At 32.3% G+C, this 27,504-nt stretch overlaps 1 protein-coding gene across 2 annotated transcripts; it reads left to right on the forward strand.

Annotated features, from left to right (window-relative positions):
* The first annotated feature begins 354 nt into the window (after positions 1–354).
* Positions 355–25,209, forward strand: LOC8282885. 2 transcript variants are annotated; one of them, XM_048370707.1, is made up of 27 exons: positions 355–515; positions 618–929; positions 1,007–1,066; positions 1,157–1,249; positions 6,126–6,354; positions 8,993–9,099; positions 9,881–9,943; positions 10,758–10,858; positions 12,008–12,102; positions 12,227–12,247; positions 12,372–12,467; positions 12,561–12,681; positions 12,858–13,025; positions 13,198–13,394; positions 14,071–14,342; positions 16,184–16,285; positions 16,530–16,706; positions 16,826–17,014; positions 19,511–19,752; positions 19,839–19,985; positions 20,807–21,023; positions 22,276–22,404; positions 22,528–22,671; positions 23,562–23,624; positions 23,702–23,881; positions 24,402–24,461; positions 24,663–25,209. In XM_048370707.1, exons 1-27 carry the CDS (start codon positions 510–512, stop codon positions 24,735–24,737), a joined length of 3,666 nt encoding a protein of 1,221 aa, XP_048226664.1. In that variant the 5' UTR covers positions 355–509; the 3' UTR covers positions 24,738–25,209. The 2 variants fall into 2 exon arrangements, with proteins under 2 accessions (XP_048226664.1, XP_048226665.1); XM_048370708.1 differs by lacking the exon at positions 23,562–23,624.
* Positions 25,210–27,504: the final 2,295 nt, after the last annotated feature.

Below are 27,504 nucleotides of genomic sequence, written 5' to 3' on the forward strand. Positions count from 1 at the left end.
GTTGGGCATAGATTGGGCCATCGTTTTTAAGCAATATTTCTTTTCCAGCATGAGATAAAAAGCATTTTCTCCAACTTTGCATCTTTTTTCAAATCCTATCCTTTATATCACCAAAAACACGCATTCTACTATCACCCGATTGCTGAAGATAATCCTAAGTAATTAAGTCTTTTTTTTAGTGCATGGGACCTACTAATTTACTAACATAAACACTTTTAAATGACATTTGCTCCCTTCACTTTTCATAATAAAAATGAGGACGCATTGAATAATTTGTGTAATTTTATGTATATTTGGACTTAAAAATAGATGAGGGGCCAATATTAGACTTGCAGCAAATATAAGAGGCAAAAATGCATTTTTTCCTTTTCTTCATAAGAATAGGCATTACATTACATTACGGTAGTGTTCGCTGGTAATGAGGTTCAAATGATGTATTGGTAACTGGTAGTTTTGTGTATACTTGAAAAGAAAGAATACAGTTCCTTCTCAAATCAACGAAAATAACAATGGCGGTAATTCAACTCTCTCCCTCTGCGTTTTCCTTCTAAATCAATTCCTTTGAATCCATTTCTCTGCTGCTGCTTATCAATTTATTTATTTTGTTTTTTTTAAAGGATTCATCGGGGACAACGTTAATGGATCTAATTACGGCTGATCCTGGAACGACGTCATCTGCCACTACATCAGGATCCACGACGGCTCCTCCTCCTCCTCCTCCTGCAGCGGCATCGCAGCAGCCGATTGGATCAAGTAATACGACGTCGTCGTCGTCATCGTCTTCTTTAGGGAAAACGATATTAGGAGAAAAGAAGTCGAAAAGAGCAACTCTTATGCAGATCCAAAACGACACTATTTCTGCTGCTAAAGCTGCTTTAAATCCTATGAATATGAAAACTAACATCATCCCTCAGAAACAAAAGAAGAAGGTTCTCTTTTTACTATTATTATTGTTATTTTTATTTTATTTTTAGTGAATTACATTGTTGTTGCAATTCTATTGCAGCCAGTTTCTTACTCACAACTCGCTAGGAGTATCCATGAATTAGCTGCTACTTCTGATCAGGTATAGCAATTTCCTCTTCATTAATACTTTTCATTTTTCTTTACATTTTTAATAATGGGCTTATTTTATGTTTGCATTCATTAATTCTAGAAAAGCTCTCAAAAGCAATTAGTGCATCATGTGTTTCCAAAACTTGCTGTTTACAACTCCGTCGATCCATCCTTGGCTCCATCTCTTCTCATGGTATGTTCTAATCATTCTCTTGTTACATATTGTTTATTAATTCTTATACCTGTTTCTAGATGCAGTGCGCTATCTCTGTTTGAGAGAAAAAAGATAGGAGCTTTGTGTGAAATGCAGACAAGCTTGCTTATAAAAATCAAAATTATTGACGAATTAGTACCATCTTTAAGCAGGCTGTTTGGACATAATTCAATTTTGATGTTATTTTGTTATCATTCATCTTCTAATTATACCCTGTTCGATGGTGGTTCATCGTCTTTTGTGGTTAAGTAAAGGATCAATATGCAAATATGTAGAAAACATCTCTTAATTTAGTGTTGGCTTATACCCTTAAATTTTGATAGGACTCTACCCCTGAAATATTGATAACAGTGAGTATAGGTTCCTTTTGTATCGCTATGGCAAGATACTGAGGAGTGTCAGGCTGGCTTCTGGTTTAGAGCTAAGAACAAGTTTCATTCAGTGGAAGTAGAGGTGGCAGATATCTAATTAACTTTTGAAGAGAAGAAGAAAAAAACTAACTTTTGAAGTTACAACTCAGAATTGGTTCTACTATGATAATGAATCTTGACCTGGTTGAAATCTGTAACCTGCTTTCTGCTGCAATTACCTCAAAAAAGAAAAAGACTCCTTAAACAAGAACAAATTCCCAGGCTTGTCTATGTTAAATCGATTCTGTAATTTGAAAGACACCTGAGCTAGTATAAACAGAAGTTCTTTTTCCTTTCAGTTTTAGTATTCTTTCAAGCTTTATAGCTTTAAAATTATAAAGCTATAAACAACACTACAAGTTTGAAAGAAGTTCTTTTTCCTTTCAGTTTTAGTGTTCTTTAAAGCTTTATTTTAAAGCTATAAAGAACACTACAAGTTTGAAAGCTATAAGCTAGGAGCTTTATTTGCACAATTAGGCACTCAAACAGTAACTTGAGGCAGATATTTAAGCTGTTTTGTTTAGTTTGATAGAGTCCACTTTCACAAGAAGGTTTCTAAGGTTTGATCTGAAGAATTTCAGACCTCAATTATAGTTCTAACTTCACTTATGGCTCCATTGTTACTGCACTGATTCTGTAGTTTAATTAATAGGAGCAGATTATCTCTTTTATTTGCTAATTGATATGTAAGAAAATAGTTACAACATTAGGTAAATGACTTTAAGTTGTTAAAGAGCTTTTAAGTGTTTATATTTCTGAATTTCTCTTATGAATATTTGGGACAGTTTAGAAAGTCGATAAGATTAAAACTTTCCTAGTTCATTTTATCCTTAAAATAAGACACCAAGAAAGAATAAAGACTCAATGTGAAACCAAAAGATATGATACCCAGTTCGTTCTAGCAAAAGTTATAAATTACTAGAATACTTCAAACTTGTAGAGCCTTATTTGTTACATGGAAATACTTTCATTTTGGTAAACATTTTCTAGGGAAAATATTCTTTACAAAAATAATTTCTTTTCCCTGCAATTTTTTATATTATACTAGTTACTTCTTGACATTTAAAAATTATTTTTTTTCATCTTCCTATCTTGTAATTTTATACCAAAAAGTCCTTTCGTTAGAATTCTTGTTAAACAATTGTTAACTAGGTTTGGTTAAAAACTATTTATCCCTTTATTTTTGGTCTAATATATAAATTGCCCTCTATATTTGTTCATTGCACTAGAATCCCCTTGCTTTTTGAAACTCAACGCAATTAAAGCACTAAATTTATAGAAAAATATAATTTGATCCTTAAACTTCTTATCAGAATTACAATTCTAGTATCTGACAAAAGTAATAATAAAAATTCATATCTATTTTATTTTTGATATTTTAAGGCTAATTTATATGAATTTCTAATAGGGTAAAGTTCAAAAAACTATCTTGTGGTTTGATGCTTTTTCACTTGAGGGACGAAGATATTTTTTCTATTAAAGGAGTACCGCGTGTTTTTTTTTTTAATACATTTTTAGGTACATATTTATGTTTTTATTTTTTTGTACATAGATTTGCATGTATTTAACTTGAACCATCACTAAATTATATTTTTATAAGCAATATGATATCTAACAATGCATCATAGAATTCATAAATATATACAAATTTTATTTAAAAAACTATTTCTTAAATTTGATTAAAATTAAAAAATATGTTTTAACAATTTGTTATGATCACAAAATATTTAGTCAGATGTTAAATTACTTAAAAATACTCATTTTATCAAAATTTTATGTTTCAATTAATATTTATAATAAAAAAAGGAGAAAAACATTGAATGTACTTAAAAAATGTAAAAGAATAAATCACATATTACTCATTTGGTACAGAAAATACCTCTGTCCATCAAGTGTGAAAGCGCCAAACCACAAGATAGTTTTTTAAACTTTACCCTTTCTAATATGTTGCTAAATATAAGTTCTTTTAAAATGTTTAAATTTTACTAGGATTGAATTATGCTAAAAATTAGAACAAGTAAAAAATATTAGTTAATTATTTTTGTTAGACATTAAATTGATTTTTGCTAAAAATAAAATCTTACCTTAATTTAATAATTTTATACGAGTCCAATACTTAATAATAAATTTAACGATTAATGAATTTGTTTAAATCAATTTAGTATCTTTAATTGTCTTGACTTTTTGAAGGAGGTAATAGTTAGTTATATTAAAAGACAAGAGTTTTAGTGTAGTAAAAGAAAATATAACGGATAATTTTTATAGACAAAAAAATCAGGGGGTAAATAATATTTAATTCAACCTGTTTAATTGAAATTTTGACAGAAGGACTTTTTGGTATAAATTTACAATAAAAGGATGAAAAATATAATTTTAAATGTCAAGGGCTAATTATTATAATATGGAAAGTTACAAGCGGTAAAAAATAATTAACCTTTTATATTTATGTTTGGTTATATACAAAACGTCTCCTTAAAATTACTTTATGATATTTGGATTGTCTTGGAAAATATTACTTATATTTTACGAAGAAAATACTAGTAAAATATTTAAAATTTATATTCTAAATTTAAAAGATAATTACATAAAAATGGCAATTTTGAAAATTTTTGTCCAATGACCGGCTAATGACTGATGGTGGTTAGAGGTCATAGGAAGTGATTTTCAGTAGTCGATATACTAACATGTATATGTTTATTAAGTGTTTGTATAAATAAAGTCAATTTCATAAGTTTGTAAAACTTCATACATTTTTTCCTTTTCCAAAAGAGGTGATTTTCCTTGAACATAAATTGTAGCTTTTATCCTTTGACTATGAGAATATTTTCTATAGACTAATTTGTTTGCCTTTATGAACCAAGAAGCGGGGGTTGAATTGGTGAATAGAGAAAGGTGAGAAATTAAAAATTTGGTTTAGGAGAATGTGAAAAGAGTATAGAGAATAAGACACAAGAAGTTATAATGGTTTGGGCATTAACAAACCTTACATTCACTCCCAATTCACAATTGGGAATCCACTATACTATCTATCGTTACAAATGGAGTTTTTCAAGCTCACTCCCAACTCAGTGTTTTAGGGCTCACATTAAACCTTACACTTTGTCTTTTAGTGACTAACACACAACCCTTATAAGAGTTTTTCCTGGACTAATCTTTAAATCTTATTACAAGTGTTTAGGCTAACACTCAAACCTCACAAGAACATTCAAGCTCTTACAATAATCAAAATTTAAGAATTTAATTGCAAGAATGAGAAAAATTGAATGCACAATGGTATGGACTTTTGGAGGTTGTTGATTAACCATTAATGGCCATTTGATGTGGTTTTTATAGCCTAAAAATCTCAAAGAGCCGTTACACAAGTATCCCAAAAATCTCTATAGTTTGCTTTAAGACAGTGCATTAAATGCACTTTGTCGGGATGCAAAATGGCGGTCGCGAATCTTAAAATGCTTCCAATGGCTATTTGACGTGGTGGTATGACATTGGTGGCTTTCTAATATTATCGTTGGCGGTCCCTAACGATTACTTCAGACTTCAAGTTTCGCGATCACAATTTTGAGCTTTCCACATCATTCCTTTTTGCTTTGAAACTTCTGTTTTTTGATGTTGCGCCCATCCTAGTACTGTCGGGATTTTTTAGCTTTTGTAGATTTGGAGTTTCTGCCATAAAAGTGTTGTTTTTCGCGGTTGCACCCTCTTGGCGCGGTTGCAATTTTGAAGTAACTATCTTTCCATTATTCTACAACATCAACACTTGAAAGATCATTAGATCACACCTTCAATATGTTTGTTAAGATCAAAATAAGGAATTAAGCTATATGATAAGGCACTTAGGCTAACATAATTACCTTGGGTGCATCCAACATAGGAAATCCTGAAAATATTTATAATCCAAATGTATGGGAAAATATTTTCTGCAATAGAAACGGATTTTAGAATTAGATTTAACTATTTTAATTCATGAAGACATGACTTGAAAACATTTAATCAATAATGTTTATTAATATTTGATTTTAACTTTTGTTGACGTATTTTGCTGTTTGGTGAAATTTTTCTATGTTATTTGTGCCCTTTTCTGATTTATAATCTTGCTTTTTTTTTTTTTCCTGATGTGTGATTGTATGTTTTCAATTGTCATTTTAATTACTTGATTGCCACAAAAGCAAAATTATAGGTTGCCATTTTCTTTCCCAGACTTTGAAGCTGTGAATCTATGCTATCATCTCTTAGTTTGACATTACATGACTTAGATTCCATTCTTTGAGCTGGATTGTTATGTTAAAACTTAGTGTTTCAAGCGCTGTTAACATTTAGTATTTTCTGCAATTGTGGTTCTCATTATTTACAAAAGAATTTCATAAAGTCTCTTTAGCAATCCTAAAAAAATTATTCTGGTAGGGTGAAGCAATGCGTGTTAATATATTTTTGTTTTCTTTTTACAGCTGAATCAACAGTGTGAAGACAGGACTGTCCTACGCTATGTCTATTATTACTTGGCCAGGATATTGTCGGATAATGGTCCTCACGGTCTAAGTTCTGGTGGTGGAATCCCTACTCCTAATTGGGATGCCTTGGCTGATATTGATGCTGTTGGAGGGGTGACCCGAGCTGATGTTGTACCGAGAATTGTAGAACAGCTTTCAGTTGAAGCTTCAAATGCTGAAATTGAATGTGAGGTTTCTTGGTCTTGTTTCTTATATTTTGGATGCTCAATTCTAAGACATTTATGTTATTATTTTTGCAAATTTTGTTTTCTGGCACACATCCGAGGGGAAATATTCAAATTATGCTTATGGTATGGTCTTGTGCATGGTAAGGCTTAACTTTTGTGATGATGCTTTAACAAAGTAAATGGGCTGTGATTATGCAATTACATAGTTGTGCAAGCTACAGTAGAATCTTTTTAGTCAAATTAACTATTCAAATTATGTTTATAGTGTGGTCTTGTGCATGGTAAGGCTTAACTTTCGTGCTGATGCTTTAACATAGTAAATGGGCTGTGATTATGCAATTACATAGTTGTGCAAGCTACAGTAGAAATCTTTTTAGTCAACATTAATACTTAATGCATCAATAGTCCTAAGACCGTTGGAGGTTTTGCTGATTTGGGCTTGCAGACTGAAATTTTCAGTGTACTTGAAAATCTTAAAGATATATATATATACACATATATATATCTCTTTTGCATCTTTTCGAGCGGAGGGGACTCCAGTGCATCTTAGGTTATTGTTCTCTTTTGAAAACTTTGTTTAATGGTTTCATATAGGCTTTCTTTGCCACGTTTTGAAATGACCGAAGTGGATGTAGTTGCAGTCATCAATGTGGTATTATGCAAGCATGGTGTTCCCAATTTTATGTAACAGTTGTCGTGGATGTGGTTATTCATTCTCTGGTTTTGAATTTTAAATTTTCTTGATGCATATATTGATACATTCAATTGATTTGTCGTTTTCTTTACTAAAAACATGTTACTAACTGAATGAAACAGAATTATAGTAATATAAAATATAAGCTCAAGGATCTTAACTGTGATTAGAAAAAGAAAGGATATTATTTACTTTAGCTTTTGTAGTAGGCTGTTATAAAGAGACCATAACTTGAGTTTGAATTTATGGTTTCTAGTTGATCCATAAAATAACAAAAGTTCAGTTTGAGATGTAACAACAAGGGATTTTTGCAAGAGTTCTTTTGATTCATTATGCAACAATTATTATTATTAATTGCCATGTTCTCTACTCTTACATCATTTTAGCATCTAATGATTTGAGAAATCTAGCTGAACTAGTTTTTAAGTTCTATTAGGAGTAACACTTCTAATGTAAATAGTTTTTGGCTAAGGAAGACAGGTGGCAATATTGACTAATTTGTTGTAAGACATTATCTTTTGCATTTGTTATTTCACTAATTTGCCATTCTCTGTGATGAACCATGATAGAATACATTAAAAGAACAAGAATTCCGGATTTGATTACATTTTCAGTCTCTTTAAAGAGACTCTCACCTGAATCCAGGAATCCGATCTGACCTGTTCAAACCCAGTTTCAATAAAAAGTTAAAAACCAGAACCCGAATTGACCTGTGACTATCAGCTGAACTCGAAATGACTTAGATCTGAAATGATTTGAAACCCAAACAACCCGAGACCGAAACAATCCGAGCCTGATACTATCAAAATAAAAAATGACTTCATACTCCGTGACCAACACGACCAGATACCCGACACTACTTGGATTTATAACTAACACAAAGCCGATTCATAATTTGAAATGACCTGAGACGTAAATGTTCAGCGAGACAACATAACATTTTTGTGATATTTATTTATCATATATATAGCAATAACTATTACTACTAATTTTCTTAACTTATTCAATTTTCATCTTCAAGTCTCTAATTTTTTAAAATGTTGCTTTGTGGATCTTTAAATTATTAAATAAAATAATTAGTTTGAATATAATAACATATCAAATAAAAGAAAACTATCAAAAAAATTAATCAAATAAGAGAATGTAAGTTAGGAATTAGATTCTTTACGTTTGTTATATTGCAATTTAGTTTAATTGATATGATGAATTTAAAATAAATTCAAAAAAGTTATAATTAAGTAGGCGTTGAGTAGTAAGTATAATGAACTTCACAAAATGTATGATTTTATTTGATTAAATGTTAGTAACCAAATTTATTAGAGAAACATAGAATTACATTTATAATTAAGTATATTCATAAGTTTATTATATCTTAAGTTAATAATTATTTATTAATCGATAAAATTAATTAATTACTCATTAATCGATTAATTAATAAATCATCATTAATCAACGAATTAAATAATTAATGCTTTGCTTAATTAATAGATATGTGTGATCCTAAATCTGTTAATTTTAGGATTTTATTATATAAATTTATGAGATTAAAAAGCAAAATCGGATAAGTTTACTCGGATACTCGATAAGTCAACCCAGACTTCGGGGCAACCCTGGCTAAAGGTTATTCGAACCTGGTTCTACCCGAGCCTGCAATGATCCTAACTCAAAATGATGCGTTTTAAAAACGCTCGTACCTTAAACGCAAGAAAATCCAAGCCTGAAATGATCAGACCCGAAATAACATAAAACCTGGAATAATCTGACAGAACCTGACTTGATTCACCCGTTTGCCATTTCTAGTTGCCATGAATAATGATTGCAGTGCTGATAATTTTTTATACTTGCAAAATAACATTTTTGGTCTTCTAATAAAGGAAATTTGTTTTCTTTTTGATAATCTACTGCGATTAGAATTTGACATATATTTATTGTGTCTCCTGAAGTTCATGCTCGAAGATTGCAAGCTTTAAAGGCCCTCACTTATGCTTCTGCAAGCAATACAGATATTATATCCAGATTGTACGAGATTGTATTTGGCATTCTTGATAAGGTTTTTCCTGCTTCAATTTCTTCTCCACATTTAATTACAGAATGCTTACTGCTTTTGTACTTAGTAGGAAATGGTGTCTGGGTCCAGCTGGAAAGATTGCTGGTTTTGTTTGGTTTAGTTAAATAGAGTAAGTAGGCTTTATTTCTGTTGTATAAAAAAAAAGGAATAAGTTAGCATAAGTTGTTTTTGACGATGGTGATCTAAGAATCATCTTTTTGTTTGGGAGGTGACCTTGATAGTTATTAGCACTACAAGATGTTTCGGGATAAGGAGACCTTATGAGGAGGTGCTCATAGGGATATACTTGTCATTCATGAAGAGATTGCATGTCTTTCTTCTTGCTGGTTTCTTGATTCTAGAACTACTGGTTCCTTGATCCTTGAACCACTAATTCCTCAGCTCTTATCAAGGATCAGATATTTTGGTTTTAGAAGGGCGTCCAAAATAAGGTCTGTAGTCCTAAACTGGCCTTCCCTCACTTCAAGATTCATGTTTTATCCCATCAAACACTTTGTTAATATTTAACAACTCTTTTTGGTAAGATTGGGAATGCTAGTTTTTCTTAGTTCCATGAACATGTTAATCCAGAAGCATCTTAAATATCTGCTTTTTTACGAGCCTTTCGAAGTCTAATGCAGCATGATTAAAGCCTAAGTACTTATCCCAGTCTATGATATTTCTGAGCTTATTACAGTTTTGTTAATTATGCTGGCTTGTTTTATCTTAAGAACCCCTGAGTTCTAATCTTTGTTCTTCCTTGTGGAACTAATATTAATATCAGGTTGCTGATGCTCCTCAAAAACGAAAGAAAGGCGTTTTTGGGACTAAAGGTGGTGATAAGGAGGTAAACATTAGCATGCAATTATGGTAATCTATAAACTTCTCAACTTAACTTTTTATTCCATTGCTATGCATTTTTGTTTTAATGAGTTTTAGTTGCTGAACAATGAAGTACTTGTATGTTGTGTCCTTACATGCAACTTCAAAAGTTCATTGTTTCTTGCACCTGTACCTTTCCGTTAAGAACTTTTTGGCTTTAAATAATTAAAACGCTGAAATTAATTTCTTTTGGAGCTATTTTTGTTATCGGTTTCCACAACATAAGAAGGGGCAAAATGGTCCTTAAATTGATTATATTCTTGGATTGTGTACTTTTGATTGAAGTGGTGATCCTATCTTCAATTCTAGGTTTGTTGTCTACACAATTATGCACTAGCTAATTATAGTCCTATTTTGCTAGCTAATTATACTCCTAATGCCTAGAATGCTTTGTTGTTTCCTAGGTTTGCTCTTGGCTAAGAAATCTAGCATTATAAAGGATGATATAGTTAATTGATTGATGTGGTCTATTTAATTGTTGTTATTATTATTAGTTCTTCATTTCATTTTAATAAACTTAAAGCTCCAATTCATATGTTTGCTTATGATAGTCCTAATTTTGCTAGCCAATTATACTCCTAATGTCTAGAATGCTTTCTTGTTTCCCAGGTTTCCTCTTGGCTAAGAAATCTAGCATTATAAAGGATGATATAGTTAATTGATTGATGTGGTCTATTTGATTATTATTATTATTAGTTCTCCATTTCATTTTAATAAACCTAAAGCTCCAATTCATATGTTTGCTTATTATGCTGTTTTTAATGGTTTTTATACGTCAGTTTATCATCCGGAGTAATTTACAGTATGCTGCTCTAAGCGCACTAAGGAGACTTCCTCTGGATCCTGGAAACCCTGCATTTTTGCATCGTGCTGTACAGGGGTAAGTTCTCTGATTCGAGTCTACGATTATGGTATATGTGCATGTCTCGAGTTGAAATTTAAAATTTAATTCTGATTAGATTTAGATTCTTGCTACATGTGGCATGTGTGACACTTGAACTAATGTAAATGCGATTTGGTTCAAGTTCTAATGATTTTTCCAGTCAGAATGATATTTGAGGTCTAGATGTATTTCTGATTCCATATTTAGCCTTATGTTTGATCTTTAAGAGTTGCTATTTAATCCTGCACTTCCATTTTCCTAACATTATATGCTTACCAGCAACATGACATTCGTTTGCATATGACTAGCTAAAAATGGTTTGTATAGGAGAAGAGCTTGGTGAATTGTGTGGCTGCTGTTTGCTAACCTGACACTTAAGGCATGACATTGACCACAGAATCCCTATAGATCTTGAACTTTAGATACAAGTTTCTCGTCAATAGCCATAAAATTGCATAGGAAATTCTATCCACGTTAAACATACTGCCATCTTCTCTCTTATATGTAGCTATGTTAATATGCTGTAGTCCGATTAGATCCTTGATTAAGTAAAGAAGGTCTTGATATTTTTATCTTGTGAATCAACTTGCTACAGAACAGGTAGTCTTCTCTCTTCTTTCCTGGCGTGGTATGTTGTACCCGAAGAAAATGAAGAGATAAAGTAGCAACTAAATGAGATTGTTGAAAAGGACCTTACATGCTTGTCCAAATTTAATTAGCAGGTGGAGATTTAGCCTAATTTACACTTTCATCACTATAGTTTTGAAAGTGGGAATATTTCTCCTTTTACCACCACTAGTGAGAAATAATATTGAAGTATTCAAGGATTGAAGTTCAATCAAAAGTTTAAATTTTCGGGCCAAAGTCATGTCAACTTTTAAATGTCAAGGACTAGTGAAGTAAAAATAAGTTATAGAGTCATAACTCAAAGACTAAAGTGCTATGGTCCTTAGGATGCGAAGTGCATAATTTGAAATGGTAGGAATTGAGGTTATGTTAAGCCAGAGCTTTAAGGGGGTTGGCGGGTAGGGGTTTGATGTTTTTTCTATTCTTGTTCATCATACTCGGACATCCTAGTTATAGCATCTTAAGATATTAGTTCCTTTATTATTTTTGTAATTGTGACAAGGTTTTATTTGATTACAGTGTTTCCTTCTCGGATCCTGTAGCTGTGAGGCATGCTCTAGAAATCATCTCTGAATTAGCAACCAAAGATCCTTATGCAGTTGCAATGTCACTAGGTAACTCTTTCTTGTAAACTATTGTAATTTAGTCAGGAACTGTATTTCCTTTAATTTTGTGTTATTCACAGTAAGATTTGGTTGCTTATGACACCTGATATGCTACCTTTGTACCCACTTGCAGGAAAACTTGTACTTCCAGGAGGTATGCTTCTTAAACTTTTTCTAGAATAGTTTAAGCTTCCATGTTATATGGCCTTTGTTTATGTCTATCATGTTATTAGATTTTCTAGTTGCTGCTGTTAACTTGTGGGTTTTATATGAATCAGGGGCTTTGCAGGATGTTCTTCATTTGCATGATGTGCTTGCTAGAGTCTCACTGGCCAGGCTATGCCATACAATATCTAGAGCTCGTGCACTAGATGGTAAAATAAATTCGATGTTCCTTTTTTAATCTTCAAAAGTCATGCATGTCTCTGATTGTAAGAGAGTTAATTTTCGGGAACTGTTGTCCACAGAGAGGCCTGATATTAAATCTCAGTTCAACTCAGTTCTCTATCAACTCCTGTTAGATCCCAGTGAACGGGTCTGTTTTGAGGCGATCTTATGTGTATTGGGGAAATATGACAACAATGAGAGGTATTTATATTATATATATATATATATATATATATATTCTCATGATTACTGTGTTCCCTTCTACTTATTTTTCGTTTTTTCCTTGAAGGTCTGTATGGAATGGAAGTAATATGCCATTGCTTTCACTATCCTGTTCACCCTTTTAAGATATACAAAATTCTATTTTAATTCTGCAGGACTGAAGAGCGAGCTGCTGGATGGTATCGGTTAACCAGGGAGATTTTGAAGTTACCAGAAGCACCATCAGTATCATCAAAGGGTGGTGGTGATGAATCAAAGGCATCCAAAGATAAATCTCAAAAGACCAGGCGTCCACAACTTCTTATTAAGCTTGTAATGAGGAGGTTGGTTGATCTCTTTCTCCTTTGCTTTTTCCCCTTCTTCTATCTGTGCTTGGTTTTTCAGTGTTTTTAATATGCTTGTATAGGATGGCTTAATTGTTGGTTGTAAAATTCGCTCTGTTTTCAAGTATTCTCTGAAATTGATATGTTTTTCCACTTCTGTTTCTGGATGCAGGTTGGAGAGTGCTTTCCGTAGTTTTTCTAGGCCAGTACTTCATGCAGCAGCAAGAGTTGTGCAGGAGATGGGAAAAAGTCGGGCTGCAGCCTTTGCTGTAGGCTTGCAAGATATTGATGAGGGAGTTAATGTGAGTGCATATACTGAGGCTGCAGATTCAACTGAGGCAGATTTTAATGAAAACCCATATGCAAATGGTAACACTCTTTTCTTTGTGGACCTTTAGTGTCATGATTCTAGAGGGGAATCTCTTGATCTTCAAATGAATGTAATATCTATTTTTAGTCCAGGAATATCTCTATCATATGGTGCTTTAGATTGCATGTTACTTGATAAGTTCTAGTTTACTTTGCTACATGCAAATCACTATCATCTATCCTGCTGTGCTTGATGCAAGTCCCCTTTTCTTTTATTGACTAGCAAAATTTATTTATCAACTGTTTATTTTCTGCAATTAGTTTTCTTGGACATCATAACTTTGGGTATTGATGAAGTTCCAAATTTGATTGTGGGGCTTGATTGGTAGGTTCTTTCCATGCTTTCATAAGTTGATTCCAACGAAAGGGATTTTTCTAATCTCATTGTTATTTCAACCTTGTCTATTTCAATTTAACTGAGTTGTCTTGTTAGGTTTCTGCAATGTTGTGTGCATTTTGTTGATAGTTTATTTGAGATGTTATCTTTCTGCAGTTCAAAGATCTTCAAGTCTATTTAGTTAATTCTTTGGGTTGATAATTTGAGTATCACATAGGTGCTACAATTGTTTGTTTTCTATGTTACCCAGTTTCTATCGACATGTCTATCTAGCATATGAATTGCTTATGCATTGGTTTATGGTCTGAAGTGTTCTCTTCCACTCTGCTATCCTTGTAGGTGCCCGAAAGGCCTCTGCTCTATCTAGTGCAACAAGTGGAAAGGACACAATTGCAAGTTTATTGGCTTCATTAATGGAGGTAGTGCGAACAACTGTAGCCTGTGAATGTGTCTATGTTCGAGCAATGGTAATCAAGGCGTTGATATGGATGCAAGTTCCACATGAATCATTTCATGAACTAGAATCTATTATTGCATCAGAGCTTTCTGATCCAGCTTGGCCGGCCACGTTGTTGAATGATATTTTGCTCACCCTGCATGCTCGTTTTAAGGTAAGTGATTGGTATTCGAGAATGAGCTTATGACTTCACAACATTGTTTATTTATGCTAGTTGTTATATTTTGTGATATAAATCTGTTGCTACTTTCTGAAATTAGTTTCTGAACAGAGTTGGAGATAATGAGTAACATAAGTTCATTGTAATTGGTTTGAAATTATTAAAGCTAGAATTAAGCTTGGCTTAGTATAGCCTTCATATTTTTACTTGGTAATTTTCCAATATTAACCTTTTGGCATTAAAATATCGTTTGCTAAGTTGTCAGTTTCTCTTCTTGAGGAATTTTTGATTTAGTTCACTATGATCAGCATCATTTTGATGCATTAATCTACTTGATAGTAAATTGTCATGTTTGCTCAATGTAGGTTTCAAATATCAGGCAAAGTTACATTAGCTGAATTGCCTTGTTCCAATTCATTGATTGCATTGTAGTAGGTCTGCAAGTGATGAAGAAACATTTTCTATCTTAGCTTACAAATGGTCCTTCAAAAGCCGTTATCTCTCTTTTTACTAGAGATAAATGCCTTGATTCTGCTTATTTCTTCTGTTAGGGGAAATAAAAGTTGAGTTTTTGGATTTGAATATGGATTTGGCCATGTAGTCTTTACTGTTTGAGAAGATTGATATGATGATCATGACAAATGTGCTTAGGTAGAGCTCATTCCGAAAAACTGACTCAAAGGAAGAAGGTGACCAATCTGCATATATACACCATAACAGCCCAATAACTCGGCGATGTGGGATAAATACAACTTCTAACGCCATCCCTCACGCTTAGCATGACATGCAAATGGGCCGGCTCTAATACCGTAACAAATGGGCTTGGGTAGAACTCATTCTCAAAAACTAGCTCAAAGGAAGAGGGTGCCCAATCCACATATATACAACAGCCCAGCCCAATAACTAGGCGATGTGGGATAAATATAACTTTTAACAGTTCAGAACTTGAAGTTACAAAAGCAGGCTCCGGAATTTGTAGATAGGAAGGTTAGTTTGATGGTCCATGTGGGCCCTGCTGTTTGGAAAACTTGTATTATTTGGGTTTTATAAATTGATATATTACCGCTTGGGGTTGGCTTGGAATCAGAATATAGACTGAAGAATAGAACATTTTAAAATGTAGCCTAGAAAAATGAGAAAAAATGATTTATTTTAAGTTGCTGCTTAAACAGTTGGGTTATTGATTAAGATGCTTAGGAGGGTGGAAACTAGTTTCTGAAGGTTGGATTATTGATAAATTAGGAGAGGAAAATTAAAGAAGATGAATTATTGGCTTTAATAGCACAGAATGATAAATGAATAACTACAAAGTGATGGGAAAATCAAGATATTTTTGGAAAGCCGAAGAGCAGTAATAAAGATTAGGAGTTCTATTTGATTAATTATGCTGACACTTTCTAGCTTGACAAATACCTTGCTTTGTATTTGTATATATACATGCCTAATTGCTCAATGAAACACAACAAATTATCCTTCTTCCTTCTGTTTACCTCTGAGTTTCAAGATTTTTATTGTACATCATGAACACATGGCTGACTTCTGCCTTTGTAGTTGAGCTGGGACCAATTTATTTTTCTTTAACAGAGAATTTTCTTGTAAATGAGAACTATATATGTATTCCAAGATAAGAAGGCGCAATGGGGTGGCTACTAATAGTACTAATCATCTAGTTTGAGTCATAGCTCCTTCAGCTGAATTTATCTTTTGTTTATTTTGAGCTAGGTTACAATCCAGTAAAATATTCCCACTTATACTTTGTTCTTTAAATTTGATGCTTTTGCATGTTTGTCAGCACCATCAAAATAATATATACAAGTTATTCATTGGTTGGTCAGGCAACTCCAGATATGGCTGTCACTTTGCTCGAAATTGCGAGGATATTTGCTACCAAGGTTCCAGGGAAGATTGACGCTGATGTGTTACAATTGCTTTGGAAAGTAAGTTTCCTCCCAATATGAGCTCTTGCTTTTGGTTTGATCATGTATGCATTGTGAGTTTCGTCTACTATCATTTTTTTACAAAACTGACCAATAACAATGGAGGAAGTGGCTTCACGTTAGATTTAATGATAAATGTTTTAAAAGTAACTTGCTTATACATTGATTAAGGTTTATATGTAACATTAATATTTCTTTGCCTATAAACCGAGCCACTTTTTGTTGATTGCTGTTCTATTTCTAGACTTGTCTTGTCGGTGCTGGTCCTGATGGGAAGCACACAGCCTTGGAAGCTGTCACTATAGTTCTTGACCTACCGCCACCACAACATGGGTCTATGTCAGGGCTTACATCAGTAGATAGGGTTTCTGCATCTGATCCAAAGTCGGCTCTAGCATTACAGAGATTAGTCCAAGCAGCAGTAAGTAGTTTTATGACAATTTCAGAATGTTCCAATGATGGATACCATGTGACAGACTTCTGTGTTTCCTTGAACTATTAACTCCTGCGCATTCTAATCTTTCAATTGAAAGCCTACAGGTATGGTTCCTTGGGGAAAATGCCAATTATGCTGCCTCTGAATATGCTTGGGAATCTGCAACACCTCCTGGTACTGCATTGATGATGCTAGATGCAGATAAAATGGTTGCTGCTGCCAGTTCCCGTAATCCTACTCTAGCTGGTGCATTAACTCGACTACAGAGGTGTGCTTTTAGTGGCAGTTGGGAGGTACAAGCTCTGATCTTCTGGTCATTCTTTAACATGTGTGAGTGTGATGCTTGTACTTGGAATGGCAATAGAATTACTTTTCTTTTTTTATATTGGGATTTAATGGTAAAAGATTTATCTTTGTGGTTCCCTTTAGTTAATCTTTCTGGTTTCTTGTTGGGGGCAGGATATCTAGTCCATTTATCTGGCTTCTTGTTGTGGCAGGATATCTAGTCCATTTATCTTTCTTCTTTCCTTTTCATTAATTAATTCTCTGGCCAAGGCATGATTGGTTTCTTCACTCCAACAAGTTATTGTATTGTTTGAGTGGCGAAAAGTAGGGGTGGCATTGGAAAGTTCACCTGCACGATTTTCCTGGCTGTTATAATGATACGGGTCATAAATGGCCCCTTATATTTTAGATGGGTGATAAATGCGTTGAAACCATCTAACCCATCGACATAATGGTTGTGTAATGATTGGGCACATGTACCCATTCTAACCAATTAATTACTGTGAAACAAGAATTTGAATGCTTATATATCTTCAATTTCTTAAAAAAACTTTCTGTAAGATTTTCTAACAATTTTATGGTTGGAGGATTAGATTAATTCCTTTTGTTGTGCAAAGATTTGTTTCATTATATTTTACTTTCTAATTTCTCTATTGTAGGTGGCTACTAGCTACAGTATGCTTGGGCACTAGCATCTTGTCTTTTCTTTTTCCTCCATAATAATAATTGAATACTAATATGGCCATTAGATTTTATATGTGAACTCCAATTTCTTTGGCATTTATATTTTAAGGAGAGATTGTATGATAAGTTTTTGAAAACCAAAGATTATGGTCAATGTTGCCTTTCCTGAAGTGAAATTTTCACTCCTAGTTTAAATAATTTAAAGGAATAGGCTTTAGTTCATTAATTTTTGAAGTACGAAAATACTTTCATATGTTATGAAATATAGAATGGTAACATGGTAATCGGGATATGAAATGTTATTTTTCTTGTTAGAAGAAATTTACTTGAAAAACATTTAATGTGTAACTTTGGAATAGAATTACAAATGTGTATATTAAGTACATGCCTTTTATTTAAACCTGACTATGGGATCATATCAATATGCTTGTACTTAATATACACATTTGTTTTGTAAATGTTGGAAAAAGGATAACTTTTTAAAATTGGTCTAAGAAGCAAAATATCATAGTGGCCCTTGAAAACTGAAAATGGAGATGAAGCTGCTAATAACGCAGAATTATTGATTCATTGTTATATGATGAAGATGAGGGCCTAGAACATGTGATTTGTATTGTATTGCCTGCTACTTTTTTTAGTTCTCTTAAGTTTTCCTCTCGAACATTTTCAGAGAAGGGGGAGAAGCTTGAGTTCTAACTGTCACTCAAGCTAGTCTAAGTAGCTAGGAGTTAATTAGTATTAATAATGGAGGATATCTATTTCAATGCCTGTGCCCATGCCCGTTAAAATTAAAACAAATAGTTCCCACGGAATTCATTAGAGGAGTGTTTCCAATAAAAATTGTTTGTTCTTGCATATCCCTAGTAGTTTTCCAAATGAATTCCAGAGAGAAGGGCCTCTTAACCGCAAATTTTTAGTAATAGAAAAACGAGTAATTTTATAGTTCTACAGGCTTGTTTTGATCATTTAAAATTATGGTAGGACTGTTTTGCAATTCTCTATCTTTATCTCTATATAAACTTGGAGCCTCTATCAGCACAAATTTATATAGAGAATTATAAAGTTGCACCAATTCTCTGTCTTAATCTCTCTATTTAAATTTTTTTAGCCTCTAGCAGCACATTTTAGGTCTGATTGAGTTAAGTAATTCCTTGTGAGAACCTCAGGTTCTAATCAGAAAGCCTAGGCATGTTTAAGGCTTTAGTTCTAATCAGGTTCTAATCAGAAAGCCTAGGCATGTTTAAAGCTTTAGTTCTAAGGGTAGAGGTGCTTCCTGCACTACAAGCAACTGCTATAGTGAATTATAAAAGTGCAGATAGTGTAGATGAGTTTTCATTTTCTAAATCTCCATAAAATAATTTTCTTTCTTTGTGAGACTCTTAAATTTGTGTCATCGCTGGTAAACATTCAATTAAAAATAAATATCTAGTAAGATGCTCAGCTAAAGTCTACTGCTAAGATATGTGATTTTTGTTCTTTGATATTGTGAATGTAGACCTTATTGTTATTGTGCAGCACTCTAAAATGTTGGCTGATAAACTGGGTCAATCACCATTTTACTTGTCTTCTTGACACTGCAAAATTATTTTTTTTTTTTGTTAGAAAATTTTGCATAATTTTTTAGGCATGCTTCTGTTTTGCACTTGGGATATATTAAGTAGTTTGCATATTCTTTTCGGGCATGCTTTTGTTTCAGACTTGGGGTATAATAAGAAGTTTGTATTATAGTCCATGCTTATTTGAGAGAGGTTGCTTCTTGTCTGTTTGTAATTGAATTTGCCACATCCTTTATTTCTTTGTTTTGTCTTAATACTCCACAGGTTCGAATTATTGCTGCTCAAGCCCTCACAACAATGGCAATCAGGTCTGGCGAGCCTTTTAGGCTACAGATTTATGAATTCTTAAATGCATTAGCACATGGCGGTGTGCAGTCTCAATTATCAGAAATGCATCTCAGCAATGGGGAAGATCAAGGAGCTAGCGGTACAGGCCTTGGAGTCTTAATAAGTCCCATGATAAAGGTTCTCGATGAAATGTACAGAGCACAAGATGAACTAATCAAGTAAGGGCTAAAACATTGTGTCCTATTCTGTTGCATACATGCATTATTCTTTGTATCAATCTTTATTCAGTTTTCTAATCACGTAGGGATATACGCAACCATGATAATACAAATAAAGAATGGACAGATGAAGAGCTGAAGATACTTTATGAAACCCATGAGAGGTTGCTAGATCTTGTTTCACTATTTTGTTATGTTCCCAGAGCAAAGTATCTACCTTTGGGGCCAATAAGGTATAAATTTTCTTACATGCATTTTCATCTTCTGACTTTACGGAATCAGTGATGTCCATTTTGTTTGAGAAGATATGACCGCCGTGCTAGTGCTCAGAAAGTGATGATTCCAGAATAGGGGCATTGATCATAAATTACTCTACCACTCAATTTGAAAGTGTAGAAAATGAGAAAATAATTTGGAAGAAAAGAAAAAAAGGGAAGAAGAGAGAGGAAGGATTGGGTGCGCTTATTCTCGGTATATCGATGTAGAATTAATAATTTGACATTGATAATTAAAAATAACAAAGACACAATTATGAAAGGGAAATGATTGATTTATAAATTTACAATGCATAATTTCTGCATGATCTTTGCCTGTCCCCAATAATGGAAAAGAATTCTTTGTTATTTGTGTTTTCTTTTCCTCCTCCTTTCAAGTTCTTCCTAGCAGATGGGAATCAGAAAAATAATTCGCTTTTATTACATCTTCTCCAAATTTTATTTTTCTCATTAATTACATAGTTGTTTTTTTTTCTCATTTCATTACATGTTAGTCATACCTTTTATGCTTTGGGGATAACAAAGTCATATGCTTTAGTTAGTCAATCACAAAAGTGTGCCATTCACCATTCCCCTTCAAGATTACTCTGCCTGTTTAAAATTAGATTTGAAAGTTTGTTGATAGGTTCCTGCTAGTCCTTTATATTTATATTGCTGTAGCTTGTAGGTGAATATTTTTCTTTATCTTTATAATGTGTTTGATTTCTTATTTAATGCGGTTCACACTCCTTTTGCATTTCTGATATTTGTGATTGTCTTATTCTGAAATTTAATAACAGTGCAAAACTCATTGACGTCTATCGCACGAAGCACAACATAAGTGCATCAACTGGTTTAAGTGATCCAGCTGTTGCCACTGGAATTTCTGACTTAATTTATGAATCTAAGCCGCAACCTGTCGAGTCTGATGCACTTGATGATGACTTGGTGAATGCTTGGGCAGCAAACCTTGGTGATGATGGCTTGTTGGGAAATAGTGCACCTGCAATGAATAGGGTAAGGATTTTTCAATTAATTATTCGTTGGAAGCTGATCTGGAAACAAAAGCAGAGGACTAGATCCTCCATAAAGAATATAGTACTATAAATATCAGCGAGTATCTTCAAATGTTTCAGAGGATGAAGCTTAGTAGGTTATCCCTGATTTATTTTCTCTTAGAGCATCTTAAGAGGTGCTTTTTCCATCTAAAATTATTCAATTCTTTTCTTTCAAATCAAACATGAATTCTAGACTTGTCCTTGGTAGGATCTTATGTTGGCCAGTCTTACCAGACTTCGGCAGTTCACTAGATCATTTATAGTATCAGAGGAATCCAATATTCTTGTGTGTGAAGTTTGGTAATGTGTCTTGTGCTGTATTTATGTGGGATGCTTTAACATGATATAAGAGTCATCATTTATTGTTGTTGTTCCAACTGCCGATCCCCTTTGTTGTTACTATCATTTAATCTGCTCTGTTGAGGTATTCCTGATCATTGAGCCTAAGAATGAAGGATGTGGATTAGAATTGGTACTATTCAGAGATAGTATTCTTAATCAGGACAAGTGACTTGTATCCAAACTGTCTTGCAACCCTGAAAAGTACGACACAGGCTGTATTAGGTTGCTTATTTACTGCGTAGCAAGAGGTGTAAAAAATGAGTGAATGGAGTAGTATATGTTATTATATAATAATGACCTTAGAAGATTAGAATGTTAAAACAGATTGGACATAATAAAACATAAAGCCGAAGGACCTGAATTAAATTTATCATTTGGCTTAATCATCAACCAAAGTTGTAAAGAAACAGTTGTATATTTTGTGTCCATGAAATGTGATTGCTGCATTTATTTTTTGATGATTTTGACTATGATATGAATGCATAATGTGTGTATGTATTTGTTTGTTTGTGTTATATCTGAAGTAGGTGAGGAATTTGATCCGATGATACTCTAATTGTTTGTGAAACACTCTTTTATCAAGTATTGGCTAATTGCCTTTTTGATGCCCTTGGTCCTAGCCATTAGGAACTATGGCTTGCATATATTTACCAGTTCGCTCTTTCTTTCTTCTTATTTATTTATTAATTTTTAATTTTGCGGTCACTTGAATGGTTTTATACTAGGATAAATCCTTCTATTGGTTTGAAGATGATTTTTAAGCCAAATGAGGATTTATATGACAGTCAAATCTAAGGCTTAGCTTGGGTTCTAGCATAGGTTGTTTCATTCAACTCTTTATATGAGTTTCAATGTCATTTTCATGCTAGGTCAATGAATTTCTTGCTGGTATTGGAACCGATGCTCCAGATGTTGAAGATGAGAATATAATCTCTAGACCTTCAGTTAGTTATGATGATATGTGGGCGAAGACGCTTTTAGAGTCTTCAGAGTTAGAGGTATGCAACTATATGTTTTTTGAGTTGTAAATGGCAGGCACTACAGCTAAGTATTTGAAGTGTAATTATGTCAAATGGGCACTGGATAACTTTACTCACTTCTGTGTTCCATTGAATTCGCAGGAAGAGGATGCGAGGTCATCTGGGACATCTTCACCAGACTCAACAGGATCTGTTGAAACTTCAATATCATCCCACTTTGGTGGAATGAGCTACCCATCATTGTTCAGTTCCCGGCCTACCAACTATAAAACTTCACAAACCTCGGTAACATTCAACACATTGAATTTTTAGTTTTCATATGCTCACTTTTTAGGAGGCCAATTCTTGAGAAGTTTTTTGCTAGGGCACTTTTTTAGATTTTGATTTATGTGATTTTTTCTAGGAAGTGAAAAACCTCGGTAACATTCAACACATTGAATTTTTAGTTTTCATATGCTCACTTTTTAGGAGGCCAATTCTTGAGAAGTTTTTTGCTAGGGCACTTTTTTAGATTTTGATTTATGTGATTTTTTCTAGGAAGTGAAACAAATTTAGAATACCTCACTAAATTGTGTTTTATTTGCTTACCAACTAACTTATATGTGAAATAATTTATAAATATTTCTCGTGACCACAAAAGTTTTCCTGGGCCATTGTGAGTTTCACTATATAAATAGATTGTTGTACTTTCTGCTTTCTGTTTCCATGCATGATATTTTCCATTTTCCCACTCAAGTCTTCATACTGATGCCCAAAGATTTGTGTTATCTTGGATCATTCATATTTTTTAACACTATTTGCTAGTCTCTGTTTGTTCTGTAGAAATATTTTTCCGTAATACATTATCGTTTTTCATCTTTGGTGTCAAGGCACATAGAAAAGTCAGTCAAATGTCAAACACTTTTGCATGGTGGTTACAAATGGTTACCCTACTTCCCCTTTTTCTCTAAAAGTAGAATTCTGCAGTGTGCTCAAATGCTGAAAATGTAATTGTAACCTTTATAACTATGGAAAGTAACTAATTTGAGAAATTATTTCATAAATAAATTACTTTCACTGCATGAAATAAATGGAGTCCTAGTGTTGAAAATTCAAATTGTTGTCTGAGCATCCCTTGAAGTTTTGTTCGTGTAGTGTCCTTCACATATTGACAGAAATACAATTGTCTATAACAGGAGAGATCAGTGGGAAGAAGGTATAGTAGTTCCTCATCTATGTATGAGGGTGTAGGTTCTCCGGTGAGGGCTCATAGCCTCTGCTTTTATCTGTCTTTTACCTTCTATTTGAATAGATTCTAATTCTCGATCCTTTTCAGATTAGAGAAGAGCCTCCATCATATACGTCATCAGACATGCAAAGGTATGGGTCATTTGAGAACTCTTTAGCCGGTCGTGGATCCCAGGGTTTTGAACCTCAGGATGAGGAACGAATTTCTTCTGGAAATCCACAAACAGGAACAGCACTCTATGACTTCACTGCAGGTGGAGATGATGAGGTAAATTGACTTGTACATTGTGTATGGTTGAAATCTATAAAATTTATAGAATTTATTTGCAAATCTAAAGTTTATTTGCTTTGAATGATGTGAAAATTAATTTACAATTCTACATATTTAAATTTGTGTGGAATTGATTATAGCTAAATAAATTCTAACAAAATAGATAGATTTTCAAATGAATTCCACGTTAGTTTATCAATATTATTCTATAATACTAAAATATCTCCAACTTTATCATTTCCGTTTTACTTTCTTTCTCGTGTATTTTTCTTAAATGAAATGAATTCCTTAATGGATTTCAATCAAATATAGTTTTAGTTTCTTTTAGCTGGTTCTTGAAATTATTATTCTGATCTATAGGCGAGAATGTTAGAACATGAAATGATTTTTTCTGTGATGCTTTATTTAACATAATACATACATATGTGTATATGTAATTAAACAAAAATGTAAATAATCAATTTTTTGTGGTTTTCACAAAAGACATGGGAATGACTAAATGTGATTTTCCTTGCAGTTAAATTTAACAGCTGGAGAAGAGGTGGAAATCGAGTACGAAGTTGATGGATGGTTCCATGTAAGTATTTTATAAAGGAATACAAAATTAGAATCTATGTTGTTGATACTTTGCCAACTATAATTAGGTAGCAGGTTGGACTCAGGTAACAGAAAATATAATTTTCTAGAGTTTCATTCTCTTTAAAAGAAAGTTCTGTCCTCCAAACTCGGCATAAGCATCCATACATGACTTGCTTTGATGTTCATCACTTTACTTCAGGTGAAGAAGAAGCGGCCCGGGAGGGATGGCAAAATGGCCGGGCTAGTTCCCGTTCTCTACGTTAGTCAGACTTGAGATCTCCGAAAGAAATCCAGTTTCTTTTCTGTACCATCCGTGTGCCATGTATCTCACGGATATTGCCCGAGCCTCCAGTCAATGTAGATCGTTGATGCATTATCATAATCCAAGACTGCACTTGCAGGAACAGTCTTCAAGGTAGAAGTTTGTACAACTTGAAGACTCGTGTGTTCTGCGGTAGTTATATCGTTCCCAGTATGGTAGTTGTGGTATGAGACTGCGAGCTGTTCTTTTGTTGCCCCTTTTCTTTTTTAACTGTATCATTTACAACATTTCTATATCTTTTAAATAGAAATGAGGCCTGTAACACTATTTCATGTGATCCATTTTCTCAAGTGAGGGTAGTTATAGAATTGGTTTGTTCTCTTTTAATACTGTCTGAGGTTGAAATCTGTTAAGGAATTTCATTTGTAAATGATCTTAATTGAAATTTTTACTTATAAATGAATTTGATATTTAATGTATTAAATAATAATTGTAGAATTCAATCCAATGAAATAAATATTATTTAGAATAAATACTAATAAAATAAAGAGAAAATCATATAAAATACTGTATTTTTTAAAAAGATATTATTTTTAATGTATTTTTTTCTTTTATTTTTACTTAATACAATATTTAATTACTTTTGTTATACTATTTTTTACTGCATTTGTCTCTTTTTTTTTTTTTAATGGGATTGTATATGTCCAAGCTCTATTCTCCTTTTATTTTTCTTAGTTCACTCTTCCTCATTATTATCTTTTTCCTCTTCTTCTACTCATAACTAGTCTATTTTTTTTTTTTTGATTTTATTGATTTAGAAAGCTAAAGATTGCCATGTCCGATTGGTGTGATAAAATCGAAAACATGGGCAAACCGAAAGGATCAATGTACTTTATGAAATCATATTTTCTTTTTATTTCTCTTCTTTCTTTTCATTATGCTATTCTAAGTTGGAAATTAATTATACAAATAAGTGGTTCATTTGATTTATTGTTGTTGATGGTTCAAATGAATATTTCATTTTAAATTAAAATAAATATTTAAATATTAAATAAAAATGGATATTAATATTATTAAATAAAAAAGGTTTAAAGTAATATTAAATAAAATTAATATTGAATATAAATAAAAAAGAAAATTTTGAATTTAATTTAAAATTTTCTTTCATTTTAAAAGTTCAATAAATGATGGCAACCAAGCAAGAAGTATTTTTGTTTTATGGCTTTTTAAAGTGTTAGGTTTGGTAATTGTGTAATGGGTTTGGAATAGATTGTGAAATGGATTGATAGTTTTCTTAATGGGCTTGAATTTCTGGGTTTGGCAGCAAAAGTGGGATCGTTGGTGGATGGTGGTTGAAGACGATGAGGATATGAAGTTTTATGGATTGCTGTAGGGTGAAGAGTTTAAGTGACTGGAATTAGGCATGATTTTCAACTATATTTTCAAAAATACGTATGGAAGTGAATTAAAGAAAGTTAATGTTGATCCTAGAGAGGTTTGTTTGGCCATATTCTTTCTTCGAATCGCAGTGGATTCGGTTTTGTCATTATTATAAGTAAGGAGGGAAATGTATAATTAGTTGTGCAAGCAGAATTGTCAATTGTTATGACAGCCGACTCCGGTGGCAGAGGGAGCTGCATTAAGGTGGGCATTTGAAAATTGCCCAAGGTTTGTGGTGTGGAATACATGATATAGAGGTTGAATGTGACAGTAAACTGATCATTAATTCTATTCATGGAAAGGAAATTCCAAAAGCCTTTGCTGACTTACTGGTGAATCAGATTCATGTTTCTCCTACTGCTAACACTGTGCCTTATAGTTTGGCTCACTTTGTGCCAACAAACCATGTTTTCTATTTTCCCTCCTAATGTTCATTTGTTAGTTTCTCATGATGTAAGACTATTTTCATTTTCCGTTTAATGTAAGTTTTTGATGATACAAAAATTGTATGTGAATTATATATATAAGTTGTACAATAAGATAATAAGGATGTTTGAAAATTGTAAATTTTATGTACAAATAAAAATAGTTGCAAATACTAGTTATATATTAAATAGACACAAAAAAATATTAAAATAATATATTAATTTCACATAATAATATTATACCAAAGATTTGAAATAGATACTAAAGATAATTTTATATAATATTTATATACCAAATATCCTAAACTAATACAAAATAAATTTTCTAACTAATTATAGGTATATAAATAAAAGATATATATTATATACTAAATAGAAAATAAAAATATAAAATAGATACGAAAAGATAATTTAAAATAATATTTATATACCAAAAATTTTAAAATAATACGATAATAAGCTGTCTAACTAATTAAATATATATATATATAACATATGTATATTATATACTAAATATATCAAAATATATGAAATAAATTTAAAAAATATAAAATAGACTAAAAGATAATTCTAAATACTAGTTATAAATTAAATATATAATAAACTAAAATATATGGAATAGATATCAAAAATAGTTTTAGATACTAGTTATATAGATACTAAATATATACCAAAAATAAATACCATAAAAATTATGAAAAAATATACTAAATTTATAATAATATATATACAATTTTATATAAAAAAAAAACTAACATACATTATCATATTTTTGAAATAATTTTTAATTTATAATATTTTTTTAAAAAAAATTTATTGACAGCAAAACTAATTTATTTTTTTATCATTTTTAAGATATTTTTGAAGAAATTTCTAAAATTAAATCCATAAAAAGGAGACATGAGCGAAAATGA

This window comes from Ricinus communis, chromosome 2 (genome assembly GCF_019578655.1).
Source record: "Ricinus communis isolate WT05 ecotype wild-type chromosome 2, ASM1957865v1, whole genome shotgun sequence".
NCBI classification, from domain to species: Eukaryota; Viridiplantae; Streptophyta; class Magnoliopsida; order Malpighiales; family Euphorbiaceae; genus Ricinus; species Ricinus communis.